The sequence below is a fragment of the Rattus rattus genome, chromosome 13, assembly GCF_011064425.1.
Source record: "Rattus rattus isolate New Zealand chromosome 13, Rrattus_CSIRO_v1, whole genome shotgun sequence".
NCBI lineage: Eukaryota > Metazoa > Chordata > Mammalia > Rodentia > Muridae > Rattus > Rattus rattus.
This window is the reverse complement of record NC_046166.1, coordinates 24,307,439-24,328,119: the sequence shown is the minus strand read 5'-3', so window position 1 is coordinate 24,328,119 and position 20,681 is coordinate 24,307,439. Positions and strand designations below refer to the sequence as shown.

Here is a 20,681-nt window from a genome sequence, read left to right as displayed (position 1 = left end):
TGTCTAGGAAGTTGTAAAAATGAAATGGGGTCCATGCTTGACCAACTAACTGGCTGAGATACGGAATCCAGGCAGCCCCTTGCTTTTATCCTATTATCCCTTCTAGAAATTGCTGTACTTTTATCTCATCGACATCAGTACTGTCTCCATACAGTGTCACTACAAATGAGAAAAACACAGATACCAACAATCCTAGCCTTCAGGAGCTGAAGCACGAGGATCCCAAGTTTGAGGTCAGCCTGAGTAATAGTCCAAGATCCTACCTGAAAACAAACATCAAAAAAGTCTCTGAAGTTACATGTGCCTTGCTTTGGTTGGTTTGTTTATATTGCTTTTGTTTTTGAGATGAGGTCATGCTATCTGGCCCAAACTGGGCCTCTGTCTCTGGCCTCTGCCTCCAGCACACTGGGAACACAGCTATGTGCCCCCACAATCCAATTTGCCTTCTGTGTCTTCATTAGATCCTTCAAAATTCTTCCTTTACATATCTTCAGAATCTCTCAAATAACTTAAAAACAACAACAACAAACAAACAAACAAACGACCACTAAGATTCTATCCACCTTCCAAGAACGTAATTTAGGGGTTAAAACGTGGCTGTTCATACAGTGCTCGCGTGGCATTCGGGAGGCTCTAAGTTTGATCCTCAGCACCACATAAAACTGGGCGAGGGAGCAGGAGGATGAGAAATTAAAGGCCATCTTAACCTACACCATGAGTTCAAAGCCGGCCTGTCACAGATAAACCAACAAATGAGACCGGTCAAATGAGGCTGGCAAACTGAAGAACCAGTTCAATGTCTAAAATGGAAAGTAGAAAGCAATGTGTACCCTCAGGAGAGTTCAAAAGCTGCCTTTAAAACATTAAAACCTTAGAAGGCATGTTTCAGTTACAGATGAAGAACTAAGGATACTCGTGCCTCTCAAAGGTGGAGCACGGCACCTTTACAACTGTGGGTAACAACTGCCAAATTAAATGCCAAATATAATTGCCAGAATACTTTATCTCCATGGCCTCACTCTGCGGCAATCACTCCCTATACTGGGGGAAGTGACTCAGGAGTTCCTCGGGGCACTGATTGCTTTATTACACTTGCCCTCTTCTCCGCTTCCAGATCTTTCTTCTCTTCGCCTTCTCCTTGACCTTTCTCCTACACATGCATTCCCTTCATCCCCCTCCTCCCCCCTCTTCCCCTCCCCCCCTCCTTCCCCCCTCCTCTTTTTCTGGAACACATGAGTCCACATGTAGCCCTGGATGCCTGGAATTCAAAGTGTGCAAACCAGGCTGGCCTCATACTCGGGGATCTGCCTGCCCATGCCCTCTAAATGCAGGTACAAACCTGCACCACCATTCCTGGCTTCACCTCCTTTCTAAATCACACACAATTTTTTCTAATGGGAATCTTCAAAGTTTAAGAGAGGGCTAATCTTTTTTGTTGTTTTATATCCTTAGAAGCAACACTAAATCAAACATGTACATAGATATACATAAACAATATAATCTTAAACCCTTGAAGAACTATTTTAGGGTGAGATAAATCAGTTGGTAAAGTTCTTGCCTTATAAACATGTGGACTGAGTTCATCCCCCATAACCCACATTAAAATGTCAGAACCAGGAATGATGGTGCACGCTTTTGAGGCCTGCCCTCAGGAGGCAGAGGCAGTGGATCTCTGTGATAAGAGCAGCCTGGTCTACACTGTGAGTTCCAGGACAGCCAGGATTGCATAGAGAGATCCAGTCTCAAAAAAAGCTAAACAAACAAAAAATGCCAGGCTCAGCACATGCTCTCAACATCCCAGGGGCTGACGGGAAGACTGAGACAGGAGGATGCCTGGGACTCAACAGCCAGCTCTCCTGGCCTATCTATTCTGATGAGTGCTAGGCCAATGAGACAACCTGTCTCACTCAGAGGAAACAGATGGTGTTCCTGAGGATGACATATGAGGTAGTCTGTTGGCCTCCACATTCACGCTCCAGAGCTTCCATACTATCTGTCTGTCTCCCACCCCCTACTCTCTCCCTCCCTCCCTCCCCCTTCTCTCTCTCATGCACACATAAGCAAGGCAGCATGTATCTTGCCACACACACACACACACACACACACACACACACTTTTTTTAAAAGGAGGGAAATGCGCTACTTGACAGCCACATGTTGTTTTTCATAAGAAATTACATCTGTCCTCTGAACCCTCTCTGCATTAAATATTCATACAACCATCTTCCAACTTTGTGTCTCAAAGCTAATGTGGGACATAAAAAGACAGTAAGATTAAATTATTGCTAGAAAAAAATAGAAAGGAAGATACATAGCAAAGCACCTAAGGGGGGGGAATCAAATAAGATTTTACTTTATAGGAAATTAAATCCACCCATCTTACTGAAAGCTTGGCTGACCCCAACAAGTGATTAATTGCAGCATATTGTGCCCCATCAAAGCTCTTTAGGTCTTTTTATAATTCCCCAAACTGTTAAGCATTTATCAGCACACCGCATCATAGTCAATACATATAAGGTTCATTTACCAGGAACGAAGAAACAGACTGCCAAGGAACCACCTAAATGAAGCTCACGAATGCTCCAGTGTGGGAGAGAAGACAACCTCCCACCCCCAACCATATCCTGGATGCTTCTGCTTACACCAAGCTTAAAACAGCTAAAATGATTCTCACAGAAATCTCATCTGTGGTCTGCAAGGGGTGGGACCTTTATTGGAAAGATGTCCAAGGTTCTGCACATTCGATATCTTGATGTCACCGTGGGTCATAAGTACCTACACTTTCTAAAACTATACAGTTAAATTCTAAGTCATACCTCACTCAGGAAAAGACAATGAGCCCTTAAAACCCACACTGAGATCTGAGGAGGTAGCTCAGGGGTGTAGTTGCATACAATAAGCCCTTCATCACCATCCCAAAACAGACAGAACGCACACTGGAGATCAGCCAGAGGTTAATGAGTGGCACTCATAAGCCATACTACCTAATTTATTTTTAATGGAAAATTGTGACCCTGTCTGGTAGCATCCAAAATTTAAAATAAAACAAAAACATCAAATGTAGTTTTGTAACAAGGTTTTCACCCTAGTATTCACAAACATCTTTTAAAACACTAATTGGGGTTGGAACGATGACTCACTGGGTAAAACGCTTGCTGTGCATGGGGAACACCAGGTTCAGTAAGAAACCCTGTTCTAGAAAATAAGGCAGAAAGCCACATGGGAAGACCTCAGTGCCAACCTCTGGCCTCTACACACATCACAGGCACATGAACATGACACACACACACACACACACACACACACACACACACACACATCACATATCACCCATATCACATCACATATCACACACACACACACACACACCCCAGACCACTATCATAATTACATGTTATTGATGTATTCAGGTTTTTCTTAGCCTCCCAGTGGGTCTAAGACATCAAGGTAAAAAGATGAGACTAGTTTTAAAATGTGTACAACAATAATGCTAGGCTTTCCAAACATTTGTTTGATCTCAAACTTAACATGTCAGTTCCACAAATAATTGAATTGCAGGCCCTCTTACCCACCAAGACTGTTTGGAGAAACAAACTATAACACAGTGACACCCGTATTAATGCAAGTGTTAATGTTATACACAGTCTCCATACCTAGACAACATGAAGCAAATATCAAAGACCAGGAAAAGGTCTGTCTGCTGAGGCTTTTGACCTCTATATTTTCATCATTGTTCAATGATTATGAGATTTTTATCACTTGTAATGTCTTAATCAGAGTAAAGCCACTTTTGTCCACTGAGATAAATGTCTTTTATGTACTACCACATAAAGCTATTCAAAACATCAGTCTCACAATGACTCAGCCATGTGGACATCTTGAAAGATTATGTGCTTTAATGAAACAAAGCTACAACAAGAAAGTTAATTACCAAAGCTTCCAAAACACCCAGCTGTGCCCCAGACAAGCACCTAACATAATCAAGGCTTAAACCCACCTAGTTCTGTAAGATGTTATGATATCACGGTTTCACGTTCCTCCAAGTAGTTGAAGACAACAGCCTTTCCACACCAAACTTAAATAAGATTTTTATGTGCCCTGTACTCCTAACTTATACAGAATAAAACACAACTTACCTGGAATAACTGGAAAAAAGCATGTTCTAGCTACACAAATATTAAACCAAAATCAAACTTCCACAGAGTAAGACACAACATAGAAACTACTTAATTATAAATAATTTAAGTTTTTTCTGCCCTTAGATAATACTAAAACTACATATGTGCCAGATTGATACAACGGATAAAGTATGTTAGAAGATTACTGAATGTTGGAATGTCAGGTAACCCATATCAATGACACAACCTCCTTGATAAGCAGTTCTAATGGTTGGCTAGAAGCAACCGTTTGAGGGTTTGTTCCAAGGGATTTTTTAAGTATGATATTTTTTCAAGTTTTCGGTTATGCTTTCTAGGCACATCATCTAACAAGGGATGTATTTTCTTTCACATGGTAAAACAGAACAGAAGTAGAAGGCAGTGACCCTCTGCATGCTGTGCTGGGAGAAATATTACTTCTTCCCCAGTCACTCTGTCTCAAATCAAAGGAATAGGTCGTTATAAACCAAATCTACATCCTGGTACAACAACCACTCAGAGTTTTATCTCAACACTAAGTCAAACTCAAGACTGGAGAGACCTCGGCAAATTAACAACAACAACAACAATAATAAATGCAACAAAAAAAGCACTAAATTATTCAGAATATAAGGTGTCAAAAGGCCATTACCCACCCAGTGATACCAGGCGATCTCTATGAGTTCTTCATCTTCCTCAGTCTTGTCTTTTTATTGATGGCCATTTCTTATTTCTACTTAACATCACGAAGCTTTCGATATTTCTGCAAGCTTTAACTAGTGAGTTTTACAGTATTTCCACGATGTGGCAAGACATTATTGGCTTCACTTAATGGCTGAGAAGACAGAAAGGTTAATGCCCTACTCAAATCTATTCTTGAAGCTAATGGTAATTCAGGACTTTAGCTGCAAATGATCATATGATAATTAGCCAGGGTCCCTTGGCCCATGGAGTTTTCTAGCAGAGAGCAGCTCAAAGGGCTATTATTATTTCCTGAGTTGTTCAACTGTCATTTAAACACGCATTATACTCTTAAGTGACGATGCCCTAAGAGGCCACTAACGACACTTAACAAAACTGCTCAGTAGATGCTCTTGTCCACCTAGAAGCTAAGTCTCCTACTGAACTTCTACTCCCATGGTACTTGAGCAACTTCTGAACATAACCCCACTGTGAAGAATGGAAGGCCACCCTAGTGAGATGACCAAAGGGTCCTGGCAGGGGAGCAGACTTGGAAAGGGACTTTTCTGTAAGCACGAGGCATAACCAAGAGGTTGGAGACACAGTTCAATCATAAGTGCTTACATAATATGCTCCCAAGGTTAAGGGTTCGATTGTCAGTGTAAGTGATGAGGGGGAGGCCAGCCCATAATTAGTATATGGTATTTTTAAAAGTTTAAATCTCCCCATTATTAAATCTCCATAAGGAATATCAGAAGAACTCAAAATTCCAGGGCCCCCTGGTTGAGAATCCCTAACTTAAGTGACCCACCGTAGCTGGTAGAGTTAGCAATCTACATCCACAAATGCCCAGAGAGGAAAAGCTTAACTACCAACTCGGTAAACAAGTAAGCAGGTTATGTGAAGAACAATTGTTTGTTAAGGTCTTCCACGTTCAGCCTGGGAAAGGTTGAGGCAGTGGGTTTCACAGTGAACACTCAGTACATACACTGTGTGAAGCACATGAATAGGTGGACAGTTCAGTAGGGCTCTGCCCACCTCTCTGTCTCTGTCAAATCTCTGTCCTCCCCGGGAACCATGCTCCCCACCTGATGCTCTCATTACAAATCCCACTACAAAACTAACTACAATTGTGCACATTACATAACAATTGTGCACATTACATAACAATTGTGCACATTACATAACAATTGTGCACATTACATAACAATTGTGCACATTACATAATACGAACATATGTGACACTTCCTAAGCCTACTGAAAATAAGTTTACTAAAGCTTATGTATTAATCTTCTAATTCTGACTACGCTGATCTCCTTTCCAAGGGTCCAGTGGGCCCCAAAGGAGCTAATGAAACAGTTTCTAGCCTACAAAGCCAAGAAAGAGACTGAGGACTCAAGTCCAGCCATCGCTCTGATGTCTTCTTCGGTGCTACCCATCTCAAGCAGGTCACCTGAATGTCTGCACACTGAAAGAAAATGTCCTCCCTGGATCACTATTGAGAACTTGTACTGCCCCGATGGTCAAGCAGCATCTTACTGAGCACCTCTGGGTTAGAAATGCACCCAGAAGAATGCAGTCCGGAGGGGCTGGAGAGACCTGAAGGTATTGCTACCAAGCCTAGTGATTAAATACCTGGGCCCCACATGTGAAAAGTGGGAACAGACTCTCAAAACCTGTCCTCTGAGCACATGTGCACCGTGGCACGCACACGCATGCACACACACACACACACACACTAAGCGATAATGCAGACTTGGATAAAAAAGGAAACAAAATACACCTAAAGAACAATGTGTTTATAAACATTTAGTAAGTAAAAATTTAGTCGTGGGCTTACTGTTTATTAAACTTTTCCTCCCATACCGCAGGTAAACCCACACTCCACGTAAGACTTTCACATTACAGTTTACAACTCAAGAGTCTCACAAAACATGGAAAGTTTCTATTTCTCGATCTACTTCATAGACTTGAGATAGTCTTTAGAGAATAGAACTTTTAAGTTTCTTATGATGACTTACTGAAATTATCCCACTAATTGGTCACCATCCACATCTAAAAGACAGCAGTGTTTCTTGACAGTTTCATCCCCTTCGCTATTTTCCTTCCTCCTAACTCCAGTTTCCTTGAACCTCACATCCTCCCACTCTCTTTGTGGGATTCGATGACATAAACCGCTACTCATCTACCAATGGGTTTTCTTAAAACCTAAATCACGATTCTCCTCTACAACACAGCTTCTGACAGGGTTTGAAAGAACACAGATCCAGAGAGAGTGAAAACACAATCAACATTTCTAAAGCAGGCTGCAGCAACTGGAGATCACATAACCAAGTCCTCCCCACTTCTCTCAATTTTCTCTCAGTTATCTGTCTCCTTCCAGACTGCACTAACATGGAAGAAAGACAGAAACATGGGACACATCCAGTCACTCAGCCCAGCCTAGGCGACTCAAACCTGTCAATCTGCTGGTAGTTTCCTCTGCAGCATTTTTGGCAATAGCTATATGCACCATCTCAACCTGGAAACGGCTGAGTGGGACTAAAGAAAAATCACACCGCCATTCTAACTGATCGTTATGACTGAAATCTCCAGTGAGCTCTCGGCATGGTATTTCTACTGTGCTTTGTATGCAATTCACCTTTGTCCTTCCCAAGATGAAGACTTAGCATTGCTAGTCTCTATCACGTTCACATCTTCATCTAGGCTGGTAACCCCACCAGCCCCACGTTCGTAAACAGGGCAAGCTGACAGGACATCCAGCCTTGGATCTAACCACTATCCAAGATATTAACCTACTTAAACCTATAAGCATGTCTGCATTCCCTCTGGCTCAACGGTGGGATAGCTCTCCCTGTCCCATCCCAGGAAAATCCATGTACTTTCTTCCAGATCTTAGCCTTTTAATAGCTTTGTCAAACCTTCCCAATCATGCCCTTTTCTCTCTCCTGTTGTCACCACCCTCTGCTTCTCTATGGGTCATTCCGACTGTCGTAGAAACTTGCTCTACAGCACTGACATTAAGAAACAATCCCTCCATTACCCTTCTCATCCCCCTCAACCGGCACATTTCTCTTGGATTTCAGAGCAAAATGCTTTAGATGAGCAGTCTGTGATCTTCGAAAGCTCCCCAACCCACTCCAATCAAGTTCTCATTCTTAACATCACATCCAAAGAGCTTTTCAGGGTCATTATCGACTAGTATGACCCGGTCATTCACCACCCCCACCCCCACCCCCTGAACATTTGGAGTACAGTAAGCACTAATCAGACAAGTCAGCAGACGATCAGCATACACTGAGCCTGTGCAAGCCAAACCACCCAGCAATAACGCTCAGCAGGCTACCCCAGTCAACGTCAATTCACTCTCCGTGTTCATTTCTGGCCCGTGACAAACACCCCGTGTCCCTCCTCAGAGGACTCACTTCACTAGAGCTGGCATGCACTAGCTTCCCTCTATATACCTGGCTACTCATCTGCTCATGCAAACTGTACAATCCTCCAGGTGGCCGCTGGCTACCTTTCATTCTTATTGTTCTTCCATTCTCTATGCAGTGTCTTACATAGCCCCTCAGTGCTCAATCTGTGAAATATGTTTCTTTCCCAGCATAGAATCAAACCCTGATCAACCACACTCAACACCACTTCAGCAGTCAAAGTGAGTATTACCAAAAAAGAACTACCAATCTCCAATCTCCACTACCCCAAAATATACCCCCATCCCATGACTTCACCATCTGACGGTCTGCTCTACTGCTCATGCTATTCTTGGTAAACCTTTATCACTCTTGAGGCAAGAACCAGTATCACTGGCCCTACCTCCAAGCATCGCCCATATCTAACCCCTATTCAGTGGATCAGACACTCTCTCCTGACCTCCTTGGGCACCAGGCATGCATGTAGTGCACAGACATACATGCACACAGACACTTAAATACATAAATAAAAATAAGTACATTTTAAAACATAAAAATAAATTACCTCCCAACTTTCACAATGACATCTACAATCCATCTTCCAACTGGAAGAAGGCAGTAATGTCTAGCATCTTACGAATGAAGTAAATCCTCCCTCCTCTCTAAAGTGGAGTTGCTTCATCTGGATCTATTACCTTTCCAGTATCATCTTTCTCCGTTCTCTCTATAATATATTCTCCTCAAGCAATAATATCCTCATGTCGGGCATGGTGGCACTCACACATGGTGGCACACGCCTTTAATCTCAACAGCCTGGTTTACACAGTGAGTTCTGAGACAGCCAACAGCTATGTAAAGAGACTCTCCCAAAAAAACATAAAACAAACAAACAAACAAATAAAGCAAACCAAAAAAATGAATCACCTTTTACTTTTTGAGCCTTAAACCTACCAAGTTTCCTCCCATTGTGTGTCACTGTACCTGAAGTTCCTTCTGTTGGAGAGAGTCACTGCCCTTACCTCTGCGTAACTCCTTTCTTCTCCTGATTCTGCTTTCGGTTCAAGCGAGCCCTCCTCAGAGCTCGGTAATAAGTCAAACAACCTGAGTCATCTGAGGGCTTTTGTTCGCCTTGCCCCTCCCCTCCTCCACAACAACATAAAGGCTTCCCAGACTGGGACCTTGTCTCCCTGTCTAACACTGAGTTGTCCACGGAGAGAAAACTGCTTAGCACATAACAAATACTCCAAAAACAATTAAAATGATCAACTGAAAACTGGGTGTCATGGTTTGACTATGCTTGGCCCAGGAAGTGGCACTACTTGGAGGTGTGGCCTTGTTGGAGTAGGTGTGTCACTGTGGGTGTGGACTTTAAGACCCCTCATCCTAGCTGCCTGGAAGCCAGTCTTCATTAGCAGATGATGATGTAGAACTCAGCTCCTCCTGCACCATGCCTGCCTGGATGCTGCTATGTTCCCACCTTGATGATAATGGACTGAACCTCTGAACCTGCAAGTCAGCCCCAATTAAATGTTATCTTTTACAAGAGTTGCCTTGGTTATGGTGTCTGTTCACAGCAGCAAAACCCTAACTAAGGCACTGGGATTCATCAAATCAATACTGGCAGTGGAGAAACAAATGTGCAAGGTCAACAGCTCAGACTTCAGAAAGGCAAGGCGTGAGCCTTGTGCAGGAAACAGTGGTAGTTCCCAACCCTAACCCAACTGATAACCCACCTGTCCTCATTCAAATCCTAAAACCTTCGTGTCTTCCAGTGAACTGAAGCCATATTTAGTCAGAAACAAACCCTGCTCTAGATCACCAAGTTAACTAAAATCCCAAATCAGTGTATACAGTGTGGTCTGCCATGAGCTCAGCTGTCCTATACAAGAGTGTGCTCCCCTAAGCACACTATGCTTACTACGCCAAAGCCTCACATGTTAGGTCCCAGATCTTAGGCTGATCTCCACACCCCTATAGAAATAGGCATTCCACAATCCCAAACATACTTGACTTTTCATGGAAAGCACCTATCCCTTAACCAATCTCTTTATAGATGAACTAGAATACAGACGCTAGACGATTGAAGCCATAGTCTCACTACAGTACCCCATCACGGACCAGAAACTACCATCTTCCTGAGAGGTATAATCATATCACCACGTCCACACTACCACCTCTCTCATTTCCACATCCTCCATCATTTCTACCATCACCACCACCTCCACCTTTCTACCTCCATGTTCACCTCCTCAATCACCACTTCCATTTCTACCATTACTACCAAGAGCACCACCAGCAACAGCATCACCATCTCCACCACCACCACCACCACCATCATCATCATTATCATCATCACCAATCTTCTCTATCACTACCAACAGTTTTCTCCACCATCACCATCAACACCACCTCCTTTACTAACACCATTATCAATATCACCTCCCCCATCATCACCACCACCTCCTCCACCACCACTACCATCACCATCACAAACACCACCTCCATCATCACCAACACCTCTACCATCACCGTTATTGTGATGACCATCACCCTCTTCCATCAACCTCACTAATATCACCACCTCTACACCACAACCACACCTATCCCCTATACCATCACCAGCACCTGCACCAACTCCTCAGGCAACACCATTAGTGGTATCATCTCCTCTATCACCACCACCAATACTACCTCCTCCTCCAACACAATCCTCCCCACAGCCATTTCAATCACCACCACCACCACCACCACCACCACCACCACCACCACCAACCAACTCTACCACCACCACCACCATCACCTCTACCACTACCACCAACAACACCATCACCACCACCACCACCACTACTTTTTCTACTATCATCACTACCACAAGACCCTTAATACCATGCCCCTGTAATATGTCGTTCAAGTCCAAATTTGCCAGTTACTCCATATTTTAGCTTTAGGCTACATGTTCTCATAAGTTTAAAAAGAAGTCCCAACCAGCTCTTTACCAGTCACCTATCTACAGAAACAAGTCATCTAACAGGTTTCCCAAGCTCTTACAGTGGGAAGACTAGCATCATCCCCCAAAATAAGGCCCAGAGAAGTTAAGGGAACTGGTCACAGGACAGTTAAATCCCGTCCAAAGGTGTACACTGCCATGTTTTGTTCTTCGTTCATTTCCCATAGCTCCAGAACTGGGTGCTTAGCGTAATCCATCAATGTCTGCTGAAATGACATTTCGTTTAAAAATTCTAAGATTCAAAATAAAAAAACCCATATTTGTATGGGTGTTTGGTCTGCACATATGCCTGTGAGCCACGTGTGGGCAGTGCCTGTGGAGGCCAGAAGAAAGTGTCAGATCCCCTAGGACTGGAGGCACAGATGGTTTTAGCCACCATGTGGGTGTCAGGAACAGAACCCAGTCCTCTGAAGGAACAGTCAGTGCTCCTAACCTGAGCCACCTCTCCAGCCTTTAACCTTGGTATCTCAAATGTCCATTTTTAATCATTGGGCATGGTGAAGTTTTCACTAATTCTAGCACTCAGAAGGGAGACTCAGGTAGGTCTCTGAGCTTAAGGACAGCAAAGGCTACACAATATGATTCAGTCTCCAAAAAATAACAGTTCATTATTAAAAACCAACATCCATCTAATTAGAATTTTATTTCAGTGCTATGCATGTAAGAAACTTACAAAACAAAAGCACCCTACCAAACTTCAAGTGATCTGTTCACCAATTAACCAAGACTTCCCGGGCCCTCAGTAAAGGGCACCCCGTACATGGTTAGAGTCTTCTGTTCCTCCAGCTAGGCTGCATTTTGCCAGCTCATACATACTGGGTTTGCTCCTCTGTTTACGACAATTGAAATAACAAAATTTAAATATATACATATAATCAAGAGACATGTGAACATAAAAAGCACAGTTTCTATGAAAACAATCTTGATTGACTCAGAGTGACTAGATCAATGTGTGAGGATGAAGAAAAGAATCAAGTCAGACACCAGAGCGACAAGAACTGAATAACTCAGAGACTGCACTGAGCCGGCTTTGTAGGTGCCCCAGTTCTCACAGCGAACACAAAAGCCATGAAGTCAGGAGGGGACTGCACTGAGGGGGATCGGAGTGGAGTTAGAGGCGGGGAATGACAGCGGATATGATCATATCTCACTGTGTACATGAGGGGGATTGTCAAGAGTAAGGAAAATAATTAAAGGAGGAGGGGGATGGGATAGGGGGGTTCTGGAGGGGAAACCGGGAAAGGGAATAACATTTGAAATGCAAATAAAGAAAATATCCAATTTAGAAAAAAGTAAAATATTTAAGCTGGAAAATTACAGTTGATGCTGTTTATGCTGTGGTCATACAGCGAAACATAGAGGTCTCTAATCCAGTGATCATGTTTAGTTTAAAAACAAGACTGATGTACGATCTTGTATGTACTCACTTTGGTTAAAATAAAATATCTGATCTGTCTGTGTTTTAATGATTCCTTGGCTTTAATGGCCTTTTACTGCTTTAAGCAACTTACTTAAACATTTTTTTAAATGTTTTTAAAGATTTATTTTTATTTTGCATGTTTGCTGGCACGTGTATGTGTGTACCATAGGCCTACCTGGTGCCCACAGAGACCGGAAGAGATCATCAGACGCCCTGGAACTGGAGTTATACAGACAGTCATAAGCCGAGAGCTGCCACAAAGGCGCTGGGAACGGGACAACAGTGCTCTTCCCTGAGCTACTTCTCCATCCCCTCCCATGTTTCAACTGCCAACAGACCTGGAAGAAAGTGAGTCCTGCTGCCCTCCCCTCCCCCGGGGAAAACACATTTGTAGCACTTCAAATACAGTCCAGTCTATACCGGTGAAATAGGTACATCGTGGGGAACTTCCTGCGTCACCGCAATCCTGCGGAACATTAATGTGTTTAGCACCATGAACTGGTTTTACAGCTCTCATGAAGAATGCTCATTTTCAATTCTGCTCCACTTCTTGAAGAAATGAGATATTCTCATCCCAGACAATTCCTGCTGATGCAACATGTAAGCTTCATGAACTGCTTAAGAGTCATCCATTTGAAGCTGTCAGACAGCTCCTTCCCCTCCACCGTGAGAGCGTTCTAATCCAAACGGAGCCTGCAGACAGTGCTCGCAGCATCACCGTGAACGAGCACTTGTTTACACCAGCACTATTTATTATCAGCCTTTGTTTCCCACACTTCATTTTTACTTTTGATTTTCACACTTACATTAGGTGGGAAACACCTACTTTTAGCAGCCAAACATACCCTGAAGCTGAAAAGTCAGAATGTATGGAGCAAAGCTACACATTTAACAAAGGAAGAAACGGTGAAAGAACGTGAAATGTTTTAGTCCCCAAAGAATGTTAACCCTGTCTCTGGTAGCTTGGGGATATGGAAAGTTTTCTTTTCTATTATAAGATCGTTTCTTTGATGATACCCAGATCTAATCCAGGGTCTTGCACATTCTAGGCACGTGTTCTACAATGGAACTGTATATCCCTAGTCAATACTATTTTCACCTTCTAAAATTACTCTTATAGAGACTGGGAAATGACTCAACAGGTAAAACGTTTGCTGTACAAACATGAGGATGGATTGACCCCTAGCATCTGTGGGAAAAGAAAAAAGGAGGGAGGGAGGGGGGAAGGAAGAAAAGAAGACAGACAGACGGACAGATAGACAGACAGAAAGGGTGAGCCATCTAGATGTGGGGTATGGCGCAATCCATGTATAATTCCAGCACTAGAGAAGCAATACCAGAATGACCTCTGGGGCCGGTTGGCAACTCAAACTCAGATCAGTCAGCTCCAGGTTCAATGAGGGACTCTCTTAGCAGCTAGGAATTCTGGGTGTGCAAGCATGAGGACTGGAGTTTGGACCCCAAGACCCACGTAGGAAGCCAGGACTGCACCATGTATTCCTATAACACCAGCTCTGAGAGGGTAAGTGGATTGCTGGACCCCAGACTAAACAAACCACGCAAGTCCCAGGTTCAGGGAGAAACCACGTCTCAAAAGAATAAGGTAGAGAGTGACATACAAAGACATTCAGTGCCTGCCTCTGGTCTGTATGAGTGTACACACAGACACACACAGACAAAAGTATATATACACATACACAAACACACATACACACACGCACACACACACAAAATAAAATCTCTTTATATGCAGGGTGGTGTTGAACACATTATTTAAGCTTTCTGAGTTTATTTTTTCCAATTGCAAAATAGATTAATACATGTCTTACATAACACTAAAACCATCAATTGAGGTAAGCAACACATATGCAATGCGTAGCACATGGTCCAAGAGATCCGTGATTAAAACTTCTGCACTAATAATACACACACAATCATATACCTATTTTTTCCTATTTTTTTGAGACAGGGTCTTACTATGCCCCCACCCCCATTGGAGGCACAAAGGTCCCTTATGCCCACAGATCACTAGGGAAACCAACCAGCAATGTTAAACCCTCCAGGGTGGGGAGTGGGGGGGGGGTCCTCAGCAGAGGAGATGAAATGCCTGCTTTCCCACCCAGAAGGCTGGGAGTGGATATTATCTAGGACCTGGTGACCTTTTTGGTATCTGTGGAGGCAGACCTAAATTCCCCAGAATGCTATCCTAGACTCTTCCTCCCTGCTGAGGCCTCCCCCCAGCACAGCTGTAGCCATTTTGTTCCATGCCCACCAGCTATTTCATGTTGTTGCTGTAATATGCCTGCCAGACACTGACGCAGAAAAATAACATGGCTCAGAGCAGGGCCCTGCTGACCACACACCCTGTTATATTCTGTATGTTAGGAGGTTTGTTACGCATAAGAAGTTCGACAACCAAAAGCTCCACTCAGGACCAATCAGAGTAAAGGTCAGCTAGAGCTGCTTCGTCTAGCTAAGCCAAAATAGGCTGAGTCAGAGCTGACCACCGGGCAGCACTTCCTGCACCTGCACATGAGCTCATTGTGGGTTTTTTCTCTTATAAGCCAGCCCCAAGAAATGTTTGGGGCCATAACCTCAGGCCCCAAATCCTGAGATTCAGCCCTGATCTTAGGGTACACGTTCACTGACACGTTCACGTTCCTGTCTGACTGACATCTGTGTTTATGTCGTTTGTGGTCGACTCCTGAACCCCAACACTTCCTAGATCATTATCTTTAGCTCCCAGTTAAACTCATCCTTAGGGGAGATATCATGTACTTTATGGCCTGCTGACCTCTATGATATCCTGGTCAGAGACCACATCGGAATCTACGCCTTTAGCTATAGAGCCCACCTGCATGGTCACATGCCCTTCGTAAAGACGTTTCTAAGCAGTCACACCTTAAGCTTCTTTGTCCACGTGGAAGAGGAATGATGTTGTGGAAGAGGAATGAATGGACTCTTTTCCCCATGTTGTACTGTGTTTAAATATGCATTAGACTCCTTGACATCTGATTCAAGTTGACATCTTCTCGGATCACTGTCCACACCGGCTGGGTCCTCTCACCCTCGGAAGCCCTGAACTCACGATCCTCCCATTCAGCCTCCCTCCTGCAGCAGGTCTCAACCTGAGGGCTGCTTATCAGATATCTACACTACAATTCACAGCAGTAACAAAACTAAAGTCATGGAGTGGTAACCAAACAGTCTTATGTCTGGGGGTCCCCACCACATCAGGAACTGCATCAAAGGGCCCCAGCACTAGGAAGGCTGAGAACCAGTGCACTAGAACTGCAGCCATGCGCCACAGTGCTCGGCTTGCTCAGAGTTCTTAAAGCCGTGAGGAAGGAGCGAAGCCTCCATGGGTCTTCTGAAAGGACACAAAAGCTCATGCATGTTCTTCTGCACCTGCCCTTAGGAGAAGCTTAGAGGCTCCGAGGTGTCTGGGGCTCACAGATGTTTAAAAGCTGCTTAACAGCAGGCTGGAGGTTTGTTTTCTCTATTCCCTATATTTATAATATTTATGAAGTCTGCTAAAGAAGGACTCTCCAAATCCAGACGTGTGGCAGCACTTTTCAGCCACTTCCTTTAGAAGGAAGGCCGAAAGTGAAGCAAGGTGAAATACTGTTTCCCTTTTATCTCTCTTTAAAAATCCAAATTACTGTAAATTCGTTTAGTTCAAATTATTCTACAACTTAGAAATATATGAACCAAAACAGCCAAACTAAAGTTTTAAAGTTTTTAAAATATCTAACAACAACAACAAAAAAAAAAAAAAAAAACAAAAAACAAAAAGAAAACAAAAACCCAGTAATACCAAGGAGGGTGATCAAAATCAAGGAAACTTAAAATAGCCCTGTTGCTTATATAATACAGAAGAGATTCTTCCTTCTTTGGAGTGAAATCTTCAAATTACTCATTCCTCCTTCTGACTCAGTTAACAACCTTCACCTCAGACAGCTATCGCAGTGCCTTAAGTTTGTGCAATAAGGAGACAGTGGGGAAGGGAACTCGAGTCAGGAGAAACGGGGTAAAGTCTTGTTCTGTCGACAGCTGACTGGAAGACAGCTGGCCAGCAGTAAAGCACTGAGAGTCTTCAGGGAAACACATTTCCAGAGACAATAGAACTTTCCTCACTAGAAAAACAGTACTGAGATCAGTCTCACCAGGTAACCAGTTAACCTTAGTGTAAACCATCCTGAGATCACCAGACACCTCCACTGCACAGCCCCTTTCCTTAGAACACACTGGACTGGACAAGAAATGTTAAATAAAGTACAGACAGACAAAAATAATCAAAACACAATGAAGAGAAGTTCGACACACATTCATCTCTAAAGCCTTATCCCAGAATTCACTGAAAAATTCTTGTTACAAAAAGGGAGGCTTGCCTTCATGAGTTTTATTTCCAAATGTCTTTCCAAAACACAGCCTTTTCAGTGGGCTGTAAGGATTTTATAAACCAGGATAGCCCTAAGCTAAAGAGATATCCCTTCCCCTCTAAAGAAAAGCCATACCGAATGGAACCAGGCCTCCCAATGCAACCCTTAGAGTGTACTGTAGCAACGCACACAAAAGGCAGGCCATGACGAGTGGCTCCTGTCAAAGTCCGTGACTGATGTATTAAGACTGGAATGTGACAGTTATTAAAAGGAACCTTAGCGGTGTCCTCACTCCTAACAGGCACTGTTCCCACTATAAAAATGGCTAACAAAGTACAGGGCTCTCGTTTAGACTCTCAGGCATGCACATCTTTAGCGGTTTCCCTCCACGTGGCCATTATGTATCGAAAAAATCTAAAATCTGTTTGCAGGTAGGTGTAGACATCATGTACACCAATAAAGGAAAAGCACGTGCTGGCTTCGGCAGCACATACACTAAAACTGGAACGATACAGAGAAGATCAGCATGGCCCCTGCGCAAGGATGACACGCAAATTCGTGAAGCGGTTCAGAAATTAAAAAAAAAAAAAAAAGCCCAACAACACAAGGTACTTTCTTATTGAAACAATGCCTCCAGAGCCCAACAATAGTTGAAGTGTACAGAAAAGTCTAGAAGGAGATGGCATGCTGCGACCTTCTCTCATTTCCCGACATAACGCCAACACAATTCCTTCACACTAAAACGAACATTGACTGAGCTTTTGAAGATGGCTTTGTGGGTGAAGTGGTGGCTATGCAAGCACAAATGCTTGAGTTCAAATCCCCAGGACCCACATAAAGCCAGGTAAAATAGCAGGTTTTTTTAATCACCGAGTCACTACAGCAGAGACAGGAGACTCCCTAGAAATCTGCCGGCCAGCTAATCCCACATAATGTTGACCACCAAAGTGAATGGCAAGAAATGATGCTCAAGGTTGCTCTCTAATCTCCACGTTTTCTATGGCACGTGTGCTCCACAGATAGACAGACAGACAGGCAGGCAGGCAGGCAGGCAGGCAGGCAGGCAGGCAGGCACAGGCAGACAAATGATGTTCACTTAGCATATGATCCAATCACCCTTAGTCACAACTCCAAAACGGATGGTAGATTTTCCTAACATTCTACCTCATAAACAGAAAGTCCCAGCAGAGTTAAAAGGAGGGTCAAAGGGCCCCAGGAGGCTGGGCTTCCTCCGGCTGCCATTTCCCAGTAAGCAGACAGCATGTAATGTACTACAGCAGCTCTTCAGTCTGCACTCGAACATTTCAGCTGCTCAGAGGCATAAACCACGAGACTCATATCTTCTTTGTACAAGTAGAATTTAGAAGCTGTTTCTTAAGAGTTTGGCTCCGGGGGCTGGAGAGATGGCTCAGCAGTTAAGAGTGCTTGCTTATTCTTCCAGAAAACCAAAGCTTGGTTTTTGACACCCGTGTTGAGTACCTCCCAAGCACCTCAAGTCCAGCTCCAGGGATCACACAAACACTGACAGACAAATTAAATGCTTTATAAAAAGGCTCTAAGTTCTCTTTGTTGCCCTTAAATCACGGTACCCTTACTGAAAGGACTATAAATAAATCCCAACATTTAAATGTTGACAGGGCATTTCCACTCAGAATTAAAAGATGCATGTATTCTTTGCTCAACCGATTCCCCTTTCAGGAGTCCAGCCTGTAGAATTCTTGCACACCAAGATTAAGATGCCCATTCACTGCAGCAGTTCATAAAAGTGGTCCATTATGCAGACCCATTACCATATGAGACACCACACAAAGAACAAGCCATTCTGTTCAGTGAGGGGGGAAAAAAAGCAAAGTGTCAGAACAAATAGAGAAAAAACATACTCGAAATTTCAATGCTGTGCGCTCATTTACTTGAATCAATGAATGGGACTTGTCTCAATCAAAGATCAGCAGCTATCCTTCTCAGGAAGGAGATGGAGATGCGGGAGCAGGGGTGGGGGTGGGAGGTCACAGAGAAGGGCCTGTCCTAGTCACTGTTGTACTGCTGTGAAGAGACACCGGAGCCTGCCAACTCTTAGAAAAGAAAGCATGTAACTGGGGCTGGCTCGCAGGTTCAGCTGTTTAGTCCATTATCGCCGTGATGGGGACGGCGCGAAGGCAGACACAGGGCTGAAGAGGGAGCTGAGATCTGATCCTCAGGCTGAGAGAAGCCACTGGGCCTGGCTGGCCTGGGTTTCTGAAACTCCAATGGCACACTTCCTCTAACAAGGCCAGACCTAATGCTTGTAATCTTCTCAGACAGGTCCACCTACTCCACACTAAGCATTCACCTACAGGAGCCCACGGGGACCATTCTCAGTCAGTCAGCACAGGCCGGTTTAAGAAGACTTTTCTTTCTTTCATTTTTTTTTTTTTTGTTTTTTTTTTTTTTTTTTTTTTTTTTTTTGTCTGTTTGCCTGCAACATCCTTCTATGCCACCTAAAACATTTAAACATTTATTTAATGAATGTCTGCAAGGCATTTGTTCTGTACAGAAAATAAGATGCCACATCAAATTCTGACTGAAGTCCAGACTTACTTAAAGAGGACACCCAAGTAATAAAGAATTAAAGAATGTGGTAGTCAAAAACATCCTTTGGAGACTTTACCCTTCAAAGGAATAAAGAAAACCTGGGGGCTGCATGAAGCAGGAATTCTAGAGAATGACAGTGCTGTCACAAAAGGGGGAGCATTACTCAGAGAAAGGATGTGTCTCAGATCTGCGAAGATATAAAAGGCACTGAAATCAGAAACACCATTAAGAGGACGCAATCATCCCAAGTGTCTCTCGGAAATAAAATTTCCACCATGAATCCTGTGACTCTGGCACAGACTGCGTGCTGTGTGGGAATGCAGTTCTGGATCAGGAAGAGCTGAGTGGTGTCGTGTGGGCCCGTACCTGTACGTTTTCTTCTGTGACCTGAATCTCTGCCGTGTAAACATAGTCAATTAGCATCCTCAGGGTCCAGCCGTCGACCTCTTTTATTCGAACTCTCTTTGCTCGGCTCTCGCTCATCTCACCTGAAACACGGAAGAGTGAGATGCAGTTACAATGGGAGGCTGCTGAGGAAATGCCAACACCAAGACAGGCTGATCTGTCTTCCCACCACACACTCAATCAGACAGGCAACAGGATCTGCCTCGACTTGCAGGCCTCAGCCACTCCCCTAACACCCGTCTTGAGCAAACTATACTTCTGTTAGGCATCTGACCCTGAAGATCACATGGCAGGAATGAGGTCGCCCTGTGCCCAGCTGCAGGAACTGCATCCGATGCTGCCCGTGATGGGCAGGGTCCCTTTGTGAACTCCTCTCTGGTTGGTTGCTTGTTTTAAAGATAGAATTCTTCTGTGTAGCCCTGGCTATCCTGGAACTAACTTGCTGGCCGGGATAGCATCGATCTCAGAGATCTGCCTGCCTCTACCTCCCAAGTGCTGGGATTAAAGGTGTATATACACTACCAAAAAACTGGGTGGGGTTTTATTTTTAAATGACTGTGTGCATGTGTGTGTGTGTGTGCATGTGCGTGTGCCTGTCTGTGTGTGTCTGTGTGTATGTGTCTGTGTGTGTGTGTCTGTGTGTCTGTGCATGTCTGTATGTGT

The 20,681-nt window shown here is 43.8% G+C and overlaps 1 protein-coding gene and 1 non-coding gene across 2 annotated transcripts in view; one reads left to right on the top strand and one right to left on the bottom strand.

Moving 5' to 3' along the window:
• Klhl2 (kelch like family member 2) overlaps positions 1–20,681 on the bottom strand; it is a 112,786-nt gene that overhangs the window by 51,515 nt on the left and 40,590 nt on the right. The window contains exon 4 of the mRNA XM_032919496.1: positions 19,980–20,101. Within this exon, the coding sequence (XP_032775387.1) occupies positions 19,980–20,101 (122 nt within the window). The remainder of the gene's footprint in view (positions 1–19,979; positions 20,102–20,681) is intronic.
• On the top strand, positions 17,514–17,620 carry LOC116915165. Its single transcript, XR_004389827.1, has one exon. It is a non-coding gene; the product is annotated as a U6 spliceosomal RNA (small nuclear RNA).